We start from the raw sequence: 17,230 nt of genomic DNA, 5'->3' as shown, positions 1-17,230 counted from the left end.
AATAATCGATTCTTATTGGAATACAACTAGTCAAAAATAGCCTTGATTGAAAGTCACACTAACTAAGATATTCAAAATATTCAGTGTTGTCGTAATCGTAATCCAGAAAAAGTGATCCTAAACGTCGTCGTATTGGGGATTGCATGTCATGGGGTTTAGTAGCGATAACCACTGCCATCGTTATCACCATTACGACCACCGGCTCCAAAACCATTGGAGCCTTGTTGTTCATAGTTGTAGCCACCATTGGAGCCGCCGCCGCCATTACGACCACCATTACCATTGCTATAACCATTAGAACCACCATTGCGACCACCTCCATTACCATTGCCATTGGGGCGACCACTGCTATAACCTTGCCCATTGTTAAATTGGCCACCACCTCCATTGCGACCTCCTTGACCATTTGGTCTGCCGCTGGAGTAACCATTTGAACCCAAATCTTGACCACCGGGCCTGCCATTGCTATAGCCATTTCCACCCAAACTTTGGCCATTTGGTCTGCCGTTGTTTCCACCTGAACGACCGCCACCATTGGAATATCCACCATTACCATTGCCGCCTGGACGACCACTGGAATAACCGTTAGCTCCCAAATTTTGACCATTGCTGTAGCCTCCACCATTTCCATTACCGCCGCCGCCATTACGTCTGCCTTGACCATTTGGTGCACCACTTGAATAACCATTAGAACCTAAATTTTGACCATTAGAATAACCATTACCACCGGGACGACCGCTAGAATAACCATTGGCACCCAAATCTTGTCCGCCACTATAACCACCTGAGCCTCCTGCACCACCAGCACCATTTTGTTCATAGTCATAGCCACCATTGGCACCACCGGCACCGCCTCCTAAACCACCACCTTGACCAGCTTCGCCTTCATAACGAATTTGTGGACGATAACCGCCTTGATCAGCTTCGTATTCAACAATCTGTTCGGAAAGGAGAAGTAAACAAATAATTTTTTAATATTAATATTTTTTAAATATTAAATATAAAATTAACGAACAAAATCGAATGTTGTATGTCTGGCACAAAGAGGTTTTTCAAATATTTTATACGCATTATTCTGAAACTATTTTAGACATTAAATAAAATCTGCTCATAAATGTTTTATAGTACGTTTAAATTATACCGGATTTAGTTAACTCAGTGGGTTTCAATTGTCAATTCCATTACCTATTTGTCAAATAAATCCTCATAAAGTAGGTTAACCCTACAAAAAGTTCTAATGTAAATGCCGTTTTACTAGAGTTGTAAATCGAATGATCTACAATTCCAAATTTAGACATATTTCCTTAAATTTGCATACAAATAAGGATGTCGTATCGGATATTGTGGATATCGGATATTTTATGAATTATAATGTAGTTCATCACGATTTCAATCTGTTAATCACTTTAAAATTTTTTATAAAATATCTTTAAACAAATATTTTATATCAAAAAACACAAAAATCGCTTCTTCTGACATTTCAAATCTTCGACAAGTTGCCCTGTTAATATTTTTCTCCTAACTATGATTATTACAAAATTTAAATTCTTGGTCGTAAAATTTTTTGAAATGAATTGAAAATTTCCACGATCATTGATAATCCCGTGTAATACAGTATATATCTTACTTGCTTTCTTCCATCAGGCAATAGGACATTATATTGGCCAGTTGCCAAATCACCATCGCGCATTTCTGAATGACCAAACGATAAGCCACTAGGAGCATCTTCAACTTGATAGCTAAACTCGTATTTAGCTGGTTCCTATAAAATGGTACAAATTAAAGATATGGACGAGGTTGTTACATTTTCCTTTAAAGTGCGTATATATTTCCAGATATACCCTTACTCTTGGTTTGTATTATTGAATTATTGTTAATTAAGAATATGAGATATTATCCAGACCTACTGTCAAATTCTACTCTCTGATGCCAAAGAAAAGTTGTCAAAAAAGTTGAGAAAGTGGTCGGTTATCCCCATATAACTAGATTGTCCCATATTCGAAATTTTGAAGGTTTTAGATGCATTCCCACCAATGTGGCTGTAGCCCCAATATAACGTGCCGTGATATATCCAAAAACAAAAGTGACTGTAATTTGGCATTCCGGATTTTTGATATGAAATATATATACACAACTATGGTATTATATCATGGTCCGAAATATTGTTCTGAGACCCTCTTTTATATATCATATCATATCTTGGCTATCTGATTCGATCAAAACATGTGTGTGCGGCCGTCCGTCTCTAATTTTTAATTTATAAACACGATAGAGGCTACAGTTATGGACAAATCTTCACAAAATTTTGCATATAGGTTCGGTTAGGACCAAATGAGTCCTTTATTGATTTTGGTAATGATCGGCTAATACTTAGGAGATGAAATGGACAAAAACTGCATTTTTGTCTTTTTTTCTGGTCGCACAATTATGGCTCAAATATAACGAAATTTGACACCAGGAAGGGAGTTTGGGCAAAGAAAAAGCATGACAGTTTTGATGAAAATCGGTCAATATTTTACGTGTCAAATGGACCCTGACTTTTTGAAAATAACAAAATTTGTAATCTACATACATACTTACTACTGAAGGACATAGACATATTTATGTATGTACTCGGATGTGGGACTTATACATAAACATTTAAAGGTGTCTAAGTGTTATGATATTATTTTGTATTACTATTACCCCACTAGAGGGCGGAAATGTCGCGCTGATTACTTTGAAGTGAATTCCCGGTTATTGTCAAGGACGACGCCTATAATTTTCGGTGATGTCGATATGATATTTAGGGGGTGCAATGAACCAGAAACTTTTTTTTGCCAGATTTTCTAGTCGCTTTAGAGGCCGTTATTATATGCAGAACATCACATATTTTTTAGAACGATTGTTTAAACAATGACCGGTCAATATTTCGGAGGATCAAATTTACCAAAATCTAAAGTAACCAAATTTTTGTTTTATATAACAGGGTAAGGAAGTGGAGCTGTTACCCAATAATCGGTAAAGAGGGTGCAAACATCGCGAAATATTGCCCAGGCTCAGAATATAGAACCGCATATAATAAGAGGCTGAGATTTGGTATTTCAGGATGTAGGTAGGTAAAGAACATTTTTGCAAAAAAAAAAAAAAATTCAATATAGTCCAAAGTTTTGACATATCATATATCTAAAAGTTCCGCAATATTTTAAGCCTGCTTAAGGTCATGGGCGGCGTTTCCAACCCCAATAACTCAATGTATGGTGGATACAAATCAACCAGCAATAGCACTCGTATAAATTTATGGAACGTTGGGCTTGATATTCTCCAAAATTGGATGCATGCCATGCATCTTTACCTTGAGATTAAGACTGCGATGTCAGAGCCGAAGAACCAAAATTAATGATGGTGGGAATGTATTATCTCTCTGGCTTTTCTTTTCCTTGCTACTTCAATCATGTAGCCCATCTCGAAATAGAAATAAATAAAAATATTTACATTTAAATATTTCGACCTAAAGAGGCATAAAACTAAAAATTCAGCTTGAGTCCGGCTGGGATTTGAACCCTGGTTCCTATGGCATCCCTCAATTGTTGTCCGGCGCATCCTTAACTTTACATCCGTAGGTTGCACAACATTCAGTTGTATACCATGTAAGAAAAACATTGTAGGTCAATACAAGAAAAAGTCTGCTCTGAAAAAGGATGTTCTGGTGATAACAAATGTAGATGCAATTTGGCAACAAATTCGATATAAATACAATATATCAAGTAACGACCTTTGGATGCCACATTGTCCAATATGCCTGATATGCAGGGTGCGAAGAATGATTAAAATACGCCCTTTCTCTCGAATGCTCACAGCGAGAATTTCAATTAATCGCGAATGATAACGTCACAATGAATGAACAAGCATTTGCAATCTCTCGCGAATGTTCGCATTGTACGAAAAATTCACGAACGATTAAATTTCGCTGCAAGCGTCGTCGATTCATTCTTTTGCGAGCATTTGTTGCTGAAGAACATTCTTTTGAAAAAAACTCAAAAAACGAATTTTTGAGCACCCTGCTGATAAGTCGCTTAACAAACGGCAAATCGCGTCGCAAAATGGTGGGAATGTAGTATGTCTCCAACTTTCCTTAATTGCAACTTCGATCATGTAGTTCATCACGAAAGAGAAATAAATTAAATTTGTCTAGCTTCTGCATAATTTTCACATTTTTTTTGTTCCACAAATCATTTTAGTCCTTGTAGACTAAAAAATATGCGACCTAGCATCACTTTTTTCTATTAAATTCCGGAACTTTCTCGAAATTGATACTTCAATAACTGCAATGAAAAATTTAAATCAAGAACTAATAGTTATGTCGACATATGTAAAACAGGCGAGAAGATGCGGACTTAGTTCTAGATTACTGAAAGCAGAGTTATTATAAAGGCCAGTCAAAATTCAGATGCTGCTATCCTTTTGAAAGCTGCGAAGCGAAAAACGAAAACCTCTCCAAGGAGAATATTCTGATGTATGCTGGAACACCTATTCCAGATTGAAAAGATACTACAACAACATATTTCGCACGATCGTGAACAAATCTATAAAAATATTTAAGGATCCTCCCAATATCTCCGTTCCTATAAAAATCTATTACCATTAACTCCTTCCCGTCAAGGTGAGGGTATATCAATATTATGAAAGTTATTTTATGTAAGCATTTAGTAGAAGCAGTTTGTTCAGCGGTATTAGAGCTCCAGTGACTGTTGTGAGAATAACGATTGGTATTCATTTAAGAAAGGGTGCGATTTATGGTGCTAGTTTTCCAATGCAGCAGAATAATTCTAAAATTTTAGCGGATATTGTTCCGGAATTATTCTGCTGACGAGCCTTGTTTGGAAGCAAGAATGTTAGTTAGTTAATGACTTTATGTTTTTTCACTTACATTGTTACCGTCATCGTTGTAACCGCCACCGGAACCACCTCCAGCACCACCTTGTGAATAGTCATAGCCATCATTACCACCGCCACCACCGCTACCTCCATTACCGAATCCAGGAGCACCATAAGTAGATGAAGGACTACCGCCACCCGAACCGGAACCTGGGGCTCCATAACTGGATGATGGAGTACCAAAACCACCATTACCACCGGCACCAGGAGCACCATATGTCGATGAGGGTCTACCAGAACCACCATTTCCACCGGCACCAGGAGCACCATATGAGGAGGAAGGTCTACCAGCACCGCCACCTCCATTGCCGTTAGAGCCACTTCCAAAGCCAGGAGCACCATATGAAGATGAAGGTCTTCCACCGCCACCACCATTGCCGTTAGAGCCACTTCCGAAGCCAGGAGCACCATACGATGAAGAAGGTCTTCCACCGCCACCACCACCATTGCCATTAGAACCACTTCCAAAACCAGGAGCACCATATGAGGACGAAGGTCTTCCACCGCCACCACCACTACCATTTGAACCTCCACCAAATCCAGGTGCACCATACGAGGATGAAGGTCTACCTGAACCGCCACCACCACCACCATTACCACCTAATCCTGGTGCTCCATACGATGATGAAGGTCCCGATGATGCTCCGGAGCCAGGTGCTCCATAGCTACTAGATGGTGGTAGATATGAATTAACTGGTGGTTCTGGCCTGGCCAGAACTGCTGTTATCACAAATGCCGCACACAGTAATTTCAGCATTGTCTTAAATCTTCTTAATCGCTGTTCACCAAATGTAAATTTCAATTTAACCGTTCTCAATTATTTTCAGATTTTTTCTTTCAGGATTAAAATTATCCTGATGGTTGATAGTAAAGCAGTGGCACAAGCTTTTCAGTTCTTATGCCAAATGGATTCCGAATTCCGATTGTGATGATGCCCAAGATTTCCCTTCAGATTAATAACTGTTTATCTTTGCTCTAGACCGTTGCAATGAAAATCTAAATCGTTACTGATGGTTTCATCTCGAAATGCAGCAACTTTTATAGGAAAACATCTTTAGGCTGCCTGGCTGCCTGCCTTCGAAGGTAATCCGAAGTGGCTCACAGTAAAGTGCTACACATTGGAAAATCACTGACTCTGACTCCGTTACTGATGCCACAGCGATGTAGGCTATCATGCAACACTTACCAACTGGGCTGGTTGGCTGGTTGGCAGGCAGTCTAGTCTGTCCGTCCTAAGCACTCATAGCTGCGACGACCTTACTACCCGTCTTAATAGTCTTTTGTCAAAAGCGAGAGGATGGCTTGTTGTTGTTGTTGAATCATGCATTTGTTAATGTTGTTATTCGGCAATTTCGGTGTTGGCAGAAGACACAGTCATGTATTTGACAATTCTTTCACCTTAGATTCGTTTAGAGCGACAGCAGTCAAGCACACTGGCAGGCAGGCACACAAACATACAAACAGAGGAACCATCACCATTCGTGTGTCATGTTAGCCTCCATACGTCCCACATGCAACCACGGTAACGATTAACTATTTCTTCCTTTGGCATGAAATTAGTTGAAGGGATCTATTCTGCAGTAATGAGCATTCTTTTGCGGAAATTGGAAAAAATGTAGTTTGTATAAATTTAAGTAGGAAAAAATCACAAACATACATATTTCGTTTAAAACAATAATTTGTTATTCGTCTTGTCCCTCCGAATATGTGAAGATGTCTGCAATTGCATAAAATTAAAAAGATAATTTTTCAAAAAAAAAAACTTTTGTTAAGAAGTTAATTTATTTGTTATTGAAGGGAATAAATTAGAGCAGCAATTATGTCAAATTAAATTAACGAATGTATTCGCAAATTAAGGCGGATGATTTCCTTTAACTTCCGAATTATTTTCTTTATAATATTCTTATTAAGGCAATAGTGTGAAGGAGAATAATTAATCGCAAAAGGCGCATTTCTCAGCATTCTGATTTGCCATATGGTAAGTATACAAATTCGGCCGGGCCGAACTTTTCATACACTCCACCATGAGGATGACATTAAAAGTATTTAATATTAATTGGGGCATCGTCTAAGAGAAAAAACAAAAATCGCCAAAATACCGAATATTGGAGACCAACGTTATATGGGGTGTACCCTGAAACTTGGGTCAATATGAATAATTTTACTTACTTACTTAGCTGGCGTGTAACAAAACTTTCTTTCAATAAGCCACGCTTAAAAAAGATTTCAGGAGCATTGGTCTTTTGCGAAGTTTTTCCAATTTGAAAGATCTTCCACTTCTGCGTGAACCATAAACTGGTTCGCTTTTATATGCCTTTTGGGCTGGGGCATCTTCATCCATTCTCACAACATGACCTAGCCAACGTAGTCGCTGCAGCTTAATACGGCTAACAATGCCCATGTCCGAGAATAGCTGGTACAACTCATAGTTCATTCGGCGGCGATATTCACCGTCAACGCTTCAGATCCATATAACAGCACGGGTAGTATCAGCGTCTTGTAGAGTATGAGTTTGGTCTGGCGAGAGGTGCCCTTGCTTTTGAGTTGCTTACTCAGACCGTAGTAGCATCTGTTGGCCAACACTATCCTTCTCCGAATTTTAAAACTGATGTCATTAGTTTTATTCATGTCAGTACCAAGGTATATAAAATCTTTGACTACCTCGAAGCTATAGTTCTCAAGTTCCACAGATGATCCCAGTAGACGTCTTCCGCGTTGATACCATCAGCTTGGTCTTCTCAATTTGGTTCTTCTCAATTTTTTTCAAAGGTGGCTGTTACCGCTCTCAATGTTAGATCGGCATAGCGAGTAACATGTGTTGTTTGGTGTACTTTGCCTCTCGTATGATCCTTTCCAACTGGATGTTAAAAGGTCACACTACAAACTGTCACCTTGTCTGAATCCTCGTTCGGTAAAAATGGCTCCGAAAGTCCTTTCCGACTTTAACTTCTGATCTTGTGCCAGTTAAAGTTATCCTGCATAGCCGAAATAATTTTGCAAGAATGCCAAACGCAGACATGTTTTTAAACACCTCTGAACGGATAGGGCTGTCAAATGCGGCTTTATATTCGACGAATAGATGGAATGTGTCGATGTGTTTTTTTTTCCAGAAATTGGCGCAGAGTGACATTCTGATGGATTTGCCAGGTCTGAAGCCGCATTGCTATGGTCCAATAATGACATTGACCATTGGCTTCAGTCGTTCACACAGAACGCTGGAAAGCACTTTATATGAGATGGGAAGGACACTTTATATGAGATGCACGGGACACAGGATGCTGAGGTTCCAATCATTGGGCATGCATTCCTGTAGCAAAATTGTACTAATCAGCTGGTGCATGCTCCTGACCACCAGTCTTGAATAGTTCGGCTTGTAACCCATCGGCACCAGTTGTTTTATTCTTCTTCAGCCCATTGATTGATATTCTGACCTCATCTTGGCTAGATACACTCTATACCGTCATCTATTATTGGTTCTGTGGTATCCTCTTCACCGCTACAATTTGATACCAGAAGTTTTTCAAAATGCTTCTTCCAGATCCTCAGCACGCTGTCTGTATCTGTCACCAGGTTTCCTTCTTCATCTCTACAGGAGGATGTGCCTGCTCCAAAGCCTTCGGTTTGGTGTTTTACTCGTTGGGAAAATTTGGGAAAATTTGGTAAAATTTCCGAATAAATTAATATTTTTTTGTATTGAAATTTGACACCCAATAAGAATACAACATACCAAAGTACAGCCAATTCGTTTGAAAACTTGTCCAAAATATCGAATATTGATGATAATATTATATGGGAGCTGGTACCTCCCCCAAAAAATGGTCAAAGTTGTACAAAAAATTATTTGCACATCGGATTGGAACCAACCTAGTAGCTTTACCAAGCCCAAATCAAGTCCAAAGATTATACTTATTCCTCCACCTCTTCTGGTACCTCCCTCGTAAACGGTTGAAATGTTCAATATTTTTAAATCCAATATCGGGCGAATGGATCCGATTTGAACCAAACTTTGTTCTAGGCACAAGCCTAGATCAAGTCCAAAGATCTGACTCATTGGTCCAATCCCTCGGGTACTCCCTCACAAATGGTCGAAATTTTTTTTTAATATTTTTAAATCCAATATCGGGCGAATGGATTGATTGGATCCGATTTGAACCAAACTTTGCACTTTTTTATTTATTTTTATTTTTACCAATACTATATCAAGTCCGAAATGGGAGCAATCGGTTCACTCCTTGTAGTACCTCCCTCGCAAATGGTCGACATTTTCAATATTTATAAATACAATATCAAGCAAAGTGGAATGTCCGATTTAAACCAAACATGGTAGAAACTATTAGCTTTACTAAGCCTACATCAAGTCCGAATATGGGACTAATTGGTCCAATTTTTCAATGTATGTAAAGTCAATGTTAGGCGAAAGGAATATCCGATTTGAATAGAACTTTGGACGACCTATTATCTTTACCAAACATATAACAAATCAGAAGGTTGGGCCCGTTGGCGCTCTCCTTCTGGTAGCCCGCCCACACAGGGTCAATATTTTATAAACTAGAAATTTTAATTGGAAGCGAATTGAATAACCGATTTTATCAATATTAACTCCGAAACCGCTTTGAATAAACATATACCAAAATAAAGCCTGTGTATTTCCGAAGACTATCCCAAACCATAGGCTGAGGGTATATATATATGTTAATTTAATACCTCATCCTCCGAAATTTAAAAATGTGGAAAATGGTTTATCTTATCCATATGGTAGTTATAATTAAAATTAAACTGAAAGTTTGAATAATTTGTTTGAATTCGCCTGCCGGTTAACAGTTATAAAAATGTTCAAAAAGTAAACAATTTTTGTTATTAAAATTTCAAAATGCTGAATTCTGTATGTCGTGGCGAATTAATTACTCTGTGCGACACGAAAATTATTCAGGGGTTCTAATGTACCAATTCTGTTTGGTTGGAGTCCCTGGACCACGAAAATACCTTTGGTTTTTCTGGGTCACTTCGAAAATTAGTTTTATAACGGTAAATGTAGAGAAAAACGTGGATTCATAGATTTTCAATTTGAAACGCGAATAACATATTTTATTTCTATCGGATTTATATTAATCTTTTTTCGAAGAGTAGCAGTTTTCCTTTCAAACAAGATATACATTTGGTAAATCGGTTAAGGATTGGCTGAGTTGGTTGAAATGTGAAAAAATATGCATAAAAAGACAAAATTTATTTTTCTTCGGACTGTACGATAAAATTATGATATCAAGTCGTATAAGTTTTATTATAATACGGGGAAGAAAATTAAATAAGCTTTCGAAAATGAGAAAAATCAAAAAAATCGGTTAAAAACTGGATGAGTTATACACTACATGACAAGCTCTTGTCTTTTGGGCAAAAAATGTTAGCGGCTCATCTTCTCTTCAAAAGCGAAAATTCCACTTATTTACGTAATCATTGAGCCAAAAATTAGCTTCGTAGCTGAACACAATTTTCAATCATAAAGTGGGTCCTCTACCAACATTTCAAGAGCCCATCCACCAAAAATCCTGCGTTACGGTAGATCGTTTGACTTTAATTCTCGCTACCTCAAAATCATGGTATAATTATACATGGTAGGTAGTCTCATATCAGAATTTGATGATGACAACCCTTTTTAATTTGGAACTAATCTATCAATTTTAAATAATATGAAAAATAAATCCCAAAAAATTTTATGTATGTATGTATGTTGATTGGCATATTTTCAATAAATTCAACAAAATATATTTTCTAAAGCTGAATATTGCTCTCATGATTTGACCCTGGGTGTTACATCTTATATTTATAAATATAAATTATTTAGCAATTTTTGCCACTGAACACATGATATGCGTACACTTCGAAGGAAGATATTTTCATTTAAATCATAAGGTAATAAAACCTTACTAATATTGTCTGAATAATCAGTTCAAAAATGTATACTCAAGTTATTCGGAAATAAAATTATACGCTAATTTTTATTATTTATTAAATATATATTTTTATTTTCATTTTGTTCGTATCTTTTACGATGTATTCATTAATTCATTCCTCTATAAAAATAAAAACTTATAACAGATGTTATAGACTTAAAGCGATATTAAGAATGGATGGATGTGCATTTAAATCTATGATGATATGTGAGTGGATCAATTTTTTTTTTTTTTGAGTTCTTATAGAAAGTGGGCCATTTGCATATAATATGTTTAATAAAACATGTCTTATAGGAAGAAGAAAAAGAAGCATAATGAACATTTCCTATGATAAGAATTGTGAAATGAATTATAGTTGTGGTTGTCGTTGAAGGTAGATGAGTTTTGTTTTTCGTAGTATATGCCACATTCGTTACTTTTAAATATTTGTTTACTTAACATATAAATAGTTTATATTAAAAAAAGTTATAATTATACTAGATTATCATCATAATAGTAATAATAGTCTAGTGGAATAGCCTTATTTGACAACTGATAATCCTAATTTGTTCAAATATTCAATTTTGTCGAAAATCATAAACCAGAAACATAGCACTGTGACGTCATCGATATGAGCAGATATTGCGTAACTTAGTAACGGTAACCACTGCCGTCGTTGTCACCATTTTGACCACCGGCTCCAAAACCATTGGAGCCTTGTTGTTCGTAGTTATAACCGTTACTGCCACCATTGGAACCGCCATTTGAACCACCATTGCCATTACGATAGCCACCGCCTCCATTGCCACCGTTACGTCCACCACCATTGCCGTTTCCATTGGGGCGGCCACTACTGTAGCCCTGGCCATTATTATTTTGGCCATTACCACCATTGCGTCTACCATTGCCATTTGGAGCACCGCTTGAATAACCATTTGAGCCTAGATCTTGTCCACCTCCTTGACCGCCACCACCATTCGAATAGCCACCTCCATTGCCGTTGCCGCCAGGACGCCCGCTTGAATAACCATCGGCACCCAAATCTTGACCACCGCCGCCATTACCACTTCCAGCACCACCACCATTCTGTTCATAATCATATCCATCAGCTCCACCTTGACCACCGGAACCACTTCCCTGACCACCTTCATTAGCTTCACCTTCATAACGAATTTGAGGACGATAACCTTCTTGATCAGCTTCATATTCAACGATCTAGGAGAGAGAGGGGGAGAAATATATTACAAAATATCAGCTAATGACGGAAATACCGATAATAGTAAGTTCAATTAAACATTTATTTACATAATATTAAAATCTATAACTTTTTAATTATGAATTTTAGTTTTACTGATTTAATTGTCGGAAACGATAAAAAGTTATTGGAATGTACTGCTAATGGAAATATGACATATAGTTTGGCCCTATTCGAATTTACATTGAAAACAGAAATCGAATCTTTTTGTATAAAATTTGTATGGAAACCTAACTAAAACGGCATTTACATATGAACTTCTGGCAGGGTTAAACTAGTTTATGAGGATTAATTTGATATACAAGCAATAGAATTGACAATTTAAACCCACTGGTTTTACTAAATCCAAACGTACTATTACGAATGTTGAACTCTATCAGAATTTACAGTTTTGAAATGTTATTGCTGTTGCCGTTTTGAGCATTCGCGAGAATTCGGGAATGTTTGTTTGCATTCGTGAGGAAATGTCAGAAAGAATTTCAACCACCAAACGAAACGAACGTTGTTGTGTGCCCTCACTCGTTTGTTATGTGTGTGCGAACATTCTTTAGCAAATGCTCGTTTGGTAAAGAATTTATTGCCATTAATTCATTCGTAAAATGAGCACAAAACGATAAGAATGTATTTTGAATCATTCGCGAGCGAATTTTTGCGCACCCTGATGAAAACGGTTTGCCATTGAAAATTGGAGCATTCACCAAAAGTGTGGAACACGATAACGCCCTTAAAGGGCAAAACAGAATGTTCGCGATGAGCGTCTTTTGTTATCGCGTTAAAATATATTTAACTTCGAAGCGCAGAGCACATCATCTTCGAGCGTTTGTATTATCGTTTCCTTGTGGTTGTTGTATTTTCGATAACACATAACGCAAAGGATGGCTCAACGCGAACATTCTGTTTAGCCCTTTAGACTTTTCAATACAAAATGTCGATTAATCGATTAGACGAAAGTCGATTTGAGCATACATTTGATATGTTCCCGTACTGCAAGAATCTACTACATTTCACTATTTTCATCGATATCATAAAGGAAAATTAGTTATCGTAGTAGAAACCAGTAGATACCTGCAGTACGGGAACAGACCTATTGTGTTAAAGACTTGTAACTTTGCGTTCATGTATTTGAATACTTAAAGAAGAAAATAAATTGAAAAAATTGTTTGTTGTCTTGTTGCCGATCACTGGAATATCCGAATTCCAACGCAATTAAATTTAGTACATATCTGGCACTGGTATGAACTGACTACGCTCGAAAATTAGCCAAATGGACGATCTAGGAAAATTACTTTTTATAATTTCGGTCAAAAGCCAATCTAGAAAATAGGAAAGATCTTCACCGATTACGATTGCTATACGATTAGTTCATACGATAACTATATATGTACAAAATGACGTGTTAAAATTTGGGACCGATTGGTTTATTAGTTTTTGAATTATCGTGCCCAGCATTCGTAAAAACACTGTTTCAAGAAAAATGCGTCTATCGTCCGATACATTTTCAAATTTCCAATAAAAGAAGCCGATAATATTCCGATTTCTTTAGAATTTCTGAAGAAGTACCCGAATCGTTCCTATTTTCGAATGTTCCTTCAGAGTTTTGTCCGAAATTGTTCAGAAAATCGAAAGTTCTCCTAAAATTTCGCTTTATTTCACCCGAATTTCTTTATGAATTCGTTTAGAATTCCCAAACAAACCCGAATGTCCTTTCGATTTTTTCCAAAAACTTCACACAATTTTGTTCCGATTTCGGTACGAATTCGGCAAATTGGGATCGGAATCGTTCCGAATTTGAAAAACAACCCGGAACAAATTGTTAACTGGGTAACGATCTGAAATCCTTGTCTATGACATAATAATCTGAAATCTTTGTCTATGACATAATAAACTAAACTGAATTAGTTTAAGTGGAAACGTTCAATCATAACAGTTCGTCATACAAACGTAGATACAATAAATGTCAGGAGTGCAATAGGTTCACACATCTCTATAGAACATTGAGTCTATCCTGTTTAACACATTGCGTCTGAAGCTGACCAAAAATATTACTTTACAGCCTGTTTAACACATTGCTTACGACCAAACCCTTGGTTTTGAAAAATATGTCATTTATTTTTGTTTTGAATCAGAAAACAAAAATAAATAAAGGTTACTTTAATTTAAATAATTTAAATAGATCACTTTAGCCGATGAATGTTTAGACGTTTCGTCAGTTTTTGTATATTTTGTTATCTTCTTACTTGCTTTCTTCCGTCGGGCAATAGGACATTATATTGACCAGTTGTAAAATCACCATCACGCATTTCCGAATGGCCAAACGATAAACCACTTGGAGCATCTTCAACTTGATAGCTAAACTCGTATTTAGCTGGTTCCTACAAAAATGGATCAAATCAAAGCATAACGAATAAAAATAGAATTTGTGAGAAGAAGAAGAAGATGAAGCAGTAGCAGGAGCAAATTATAAGCACATTTTGTGGAAGCAAAATTGAAAGAGTTTTGTAGTTGTTGTTGTAGGTGGTGATTTGTTCCTGAAGCCCAAGTGGTTTTTGTGACTGTGTTGTTGTTGTTGTTTTTAAGATTTGTTAAAAGAGAAAAATTGTTGTTTTTTTGTTATTATGTCCTGTGCAACGTGTGCTGTCTATCATGTTGTTGTTTTATCGAAGGAGTTCTGTTGTTGTTCTTTTTTGTCAAGACAGAAGACATTGTTCCTCAAATTTGGTGTTTTTTTTAATTTAACTTAGTTGTAGTACCTTAAACCAGAACCTAATTAATTAAAGCGTTTCATTATTACTTACATTGCTTCCATCGTCACCACCGCTGCCGCCACCTTGTCCACCTCCATTCTGAGAGTAATCATAACCATTATCATCGCCACCGTTGCTACCGCCGCCACCACCTCCATTGCGACCATTTCCTTGATTGGGTGGCAAATATTCTTGATTAGGTTGACCACCACTACCAGCACCACCACCATTGCGTCCTCCATTACCCGAAGCAGGAGGGCCGTAGCTGTCGGATGGTCTGCCACCACCGTTGCCATTACCATTAGAACCACCAGAACCAGGAGCTCCATAAGTTGACGAAGGTCTGCCGCCACCATTACCGTTACCGTTGGAACCACCAGCACCAGGAGCGCCATAAGTCGATGAGGGTCTACCGCCACCATTACCGTTACCATTGGAGCCACCAGCACCTGGAGCACCATAAGTCGCTGAAGGTCTGCCACCACCATTACCGTTACCATTGGAACCTCCAGCACCAGGAGCTCCATAAGTTGACGAAGGTCTTCCACCACCGTTTCCATTACCATTTGAACCACCAGCACCAGGAGCCCCATAACTAGATGAAGGTCTTCCGCCACCGTTGCCATTTGAACCACCACCTGCTCCTGGTGCACCATACGAAGAAGAGGGGCGTCCACCACCATTACCGCCGCCTGGAGCTCCATAACTTGAAGAAGGAGTACCAAATCCATTGCCATTAGAACCACCATTGCCACCACCTAAACCGGGAGCACCATAACTTGTAGAAGGTCTACCAGCACCGCCATTACCATTTGATCCACCCCCTAAGCCGGGAGCTCCGTATGACGAGGAAGGTGCTCCACCATTTCCACCACCCAAACCTGGAGCTCCATACGAAGATGATGGAGCTTGACCAGAACCCCCAGCTCCTCCACCTAAACCTGGTGCTCCATATGAATCTGAAGGTGCCAAAGGAGAGCCACCCGAACCACCACCTGCTCCGGGTGCTCCATAACTACTGGACGGTGGTAAATAGGAGTTGACGGGTGGTTCTGGCCTCGCCAACACTGTTGTTATCGCCAATGTCACACACACCAATTTCCACATAGCACTCGGTTATCGTTCTCGCTCTCTCTCAAATTAATTAACTATTTTGGTGGACAGTTGCGTTTTCAGGATTACAAAATAATCCTGTTCTCCAATAAAATTACGAGAACTATGTTTGTTCGCCTGCGAAACTTGAACCCTTTTGTTCTTTGCTTTTCCCTATACAAAACCGTTGTTATGGAAATCCAAACAATAACTGATGTTTTCCTCTCGAAGTGCTGAAATATTTATATGAAAATATATTTCGTCTTCAAGCGGAGTGCTGCCGCCACAGAATGTTACACATTGAACATCACATCGATGGCAAGCGGCAAGGTAGTCCATGATGATGTTGGAGGCACAGGCAAGGCAACCCAACCAAGCCAAAGAGACACACGTACATACACACATACTCTCTATTGGTATATGTCTGTCAGTCTGTCCTAGCTATTGTGAACGTCTCCACCCGATCATTAGTCCATCCGTTTGTCCGTTCCTACGTCTGATCCTCACGCTATGCTGTAAGCTGTCAGAAGCGAGAGGATCTTTGAATTATGAATTTTTGAGTTGCTGTTGTTGTTTTTGTTATTGCACTGTGACTCCGATTTAAACGAAAACGAACGTTTGCTGTGACAATGATGTTGTTTTTGTCGTTGTCACCGTTGCTTTTGTTGTTGTGAAAATCTAAAGTCATGTCTTTGACAACTACGTCACCTTAGATTAGTTCAGCCGACACAATACAATAAACTAAACTACAATCACCACTCGTGCCACATGCTAAACTCCGAAGACACTAGGTCTTAAGAAATCTGCCGAATGTAATCGCGAATGTTTGTGTGTTCATCGTTCATGTGTGTGTGTAGCATATAGTTGAGAGTATGAGATAGTGAAGTTAGTCAACAAGTTCGAGCAGAAGATCAGCAACCTTAGATGGTAAATATTTATGTATGTAGATAATACACGATCGTATGTTTATTGCTAAGCTCAAAAAAAATCTCAGCATCTTCATTGTCCCTACACAGTGGTGCAAGATGTCAAAGAGAATTCGTATTCGCAAAGGAACATCCTTCAACCGAAGAAGTTAAATAAGTTAAGTTATGTTGAAATCGGTTCGGAAATCCTATAACAGCAATGTTGCAATCTTTTTTAAATCGCCCAATTTCATGTCAATGATCCTCCAAATATGCTACGTCATAACAACAGCTCCCAATTTGAAAGAATGTTGAGATTTGCCGTTTGTAACTATATTCTTGATCAGCGTAAATTCTATGACGATTTGAACAAGTTTGCTGTAATCACTC

At 38.1% G+C, this 17,230-nt stretch overlaps 2 protein-coding genes across 2 annotated transcripts in view; one reads left to right on the top strand and one right to left on the bottom strand.

The window, feature by feature from the left end:
- The window catches only part of LOC133332470 (superoxide dismutase [Mn], mitochondrial), a 106,720-nt gene that overhangs the window by 44,066 nt on the left and 45,424 nt on the right, over window positions 1–17,230 (top strand). The gene's annotated exons all lie outside the window — the stretch shown is intronic.
- Window positions 146–15,950, bottom strand: LOC133332457 (pro-resilin). Its single transcript, XM_061540858.1, has 6 exons — window positions 14,895–15,950; window positions 11,544–12,059; window positions 4,910–5,695; window positions 1,628–1,762; window positions 785–938; window positions 146–616 (listed from the first exon to the last, which is right to left on the bottom strand). The coding sequence occupies exons 1-6, from the start codon at window positions 15,948–15,950 to the stop codon at window positions 156–158; spliced, it is 3,108 nt and encodes a 1,035-aa protein (XP_061396842.1). The 3' UTR covers window positions 146–155.

This window comes from Musca vetustissima, unplaced genomic scaffold, assembly GCF_032173495.1.
Source record: "Musca vetustissima isolate MV318-11 ecotype Yass unplaced genomic scaffold, APGP_CSIRO_Mvet_v1 utg9226, whole genome shotgun sequence".
In the NCBI taxonomy this organism is placed as follows: domain Eukaryota; kingdom Metazoa; phylum Arthropoda; class Insecta; order Diptera; family Muscidae; genus Musca; species Musca vetustissima.
Note: the sequence above shows the minus strand (reverse complement) of the source record. Positions and strands in the feature narration are given on the sequence as shown.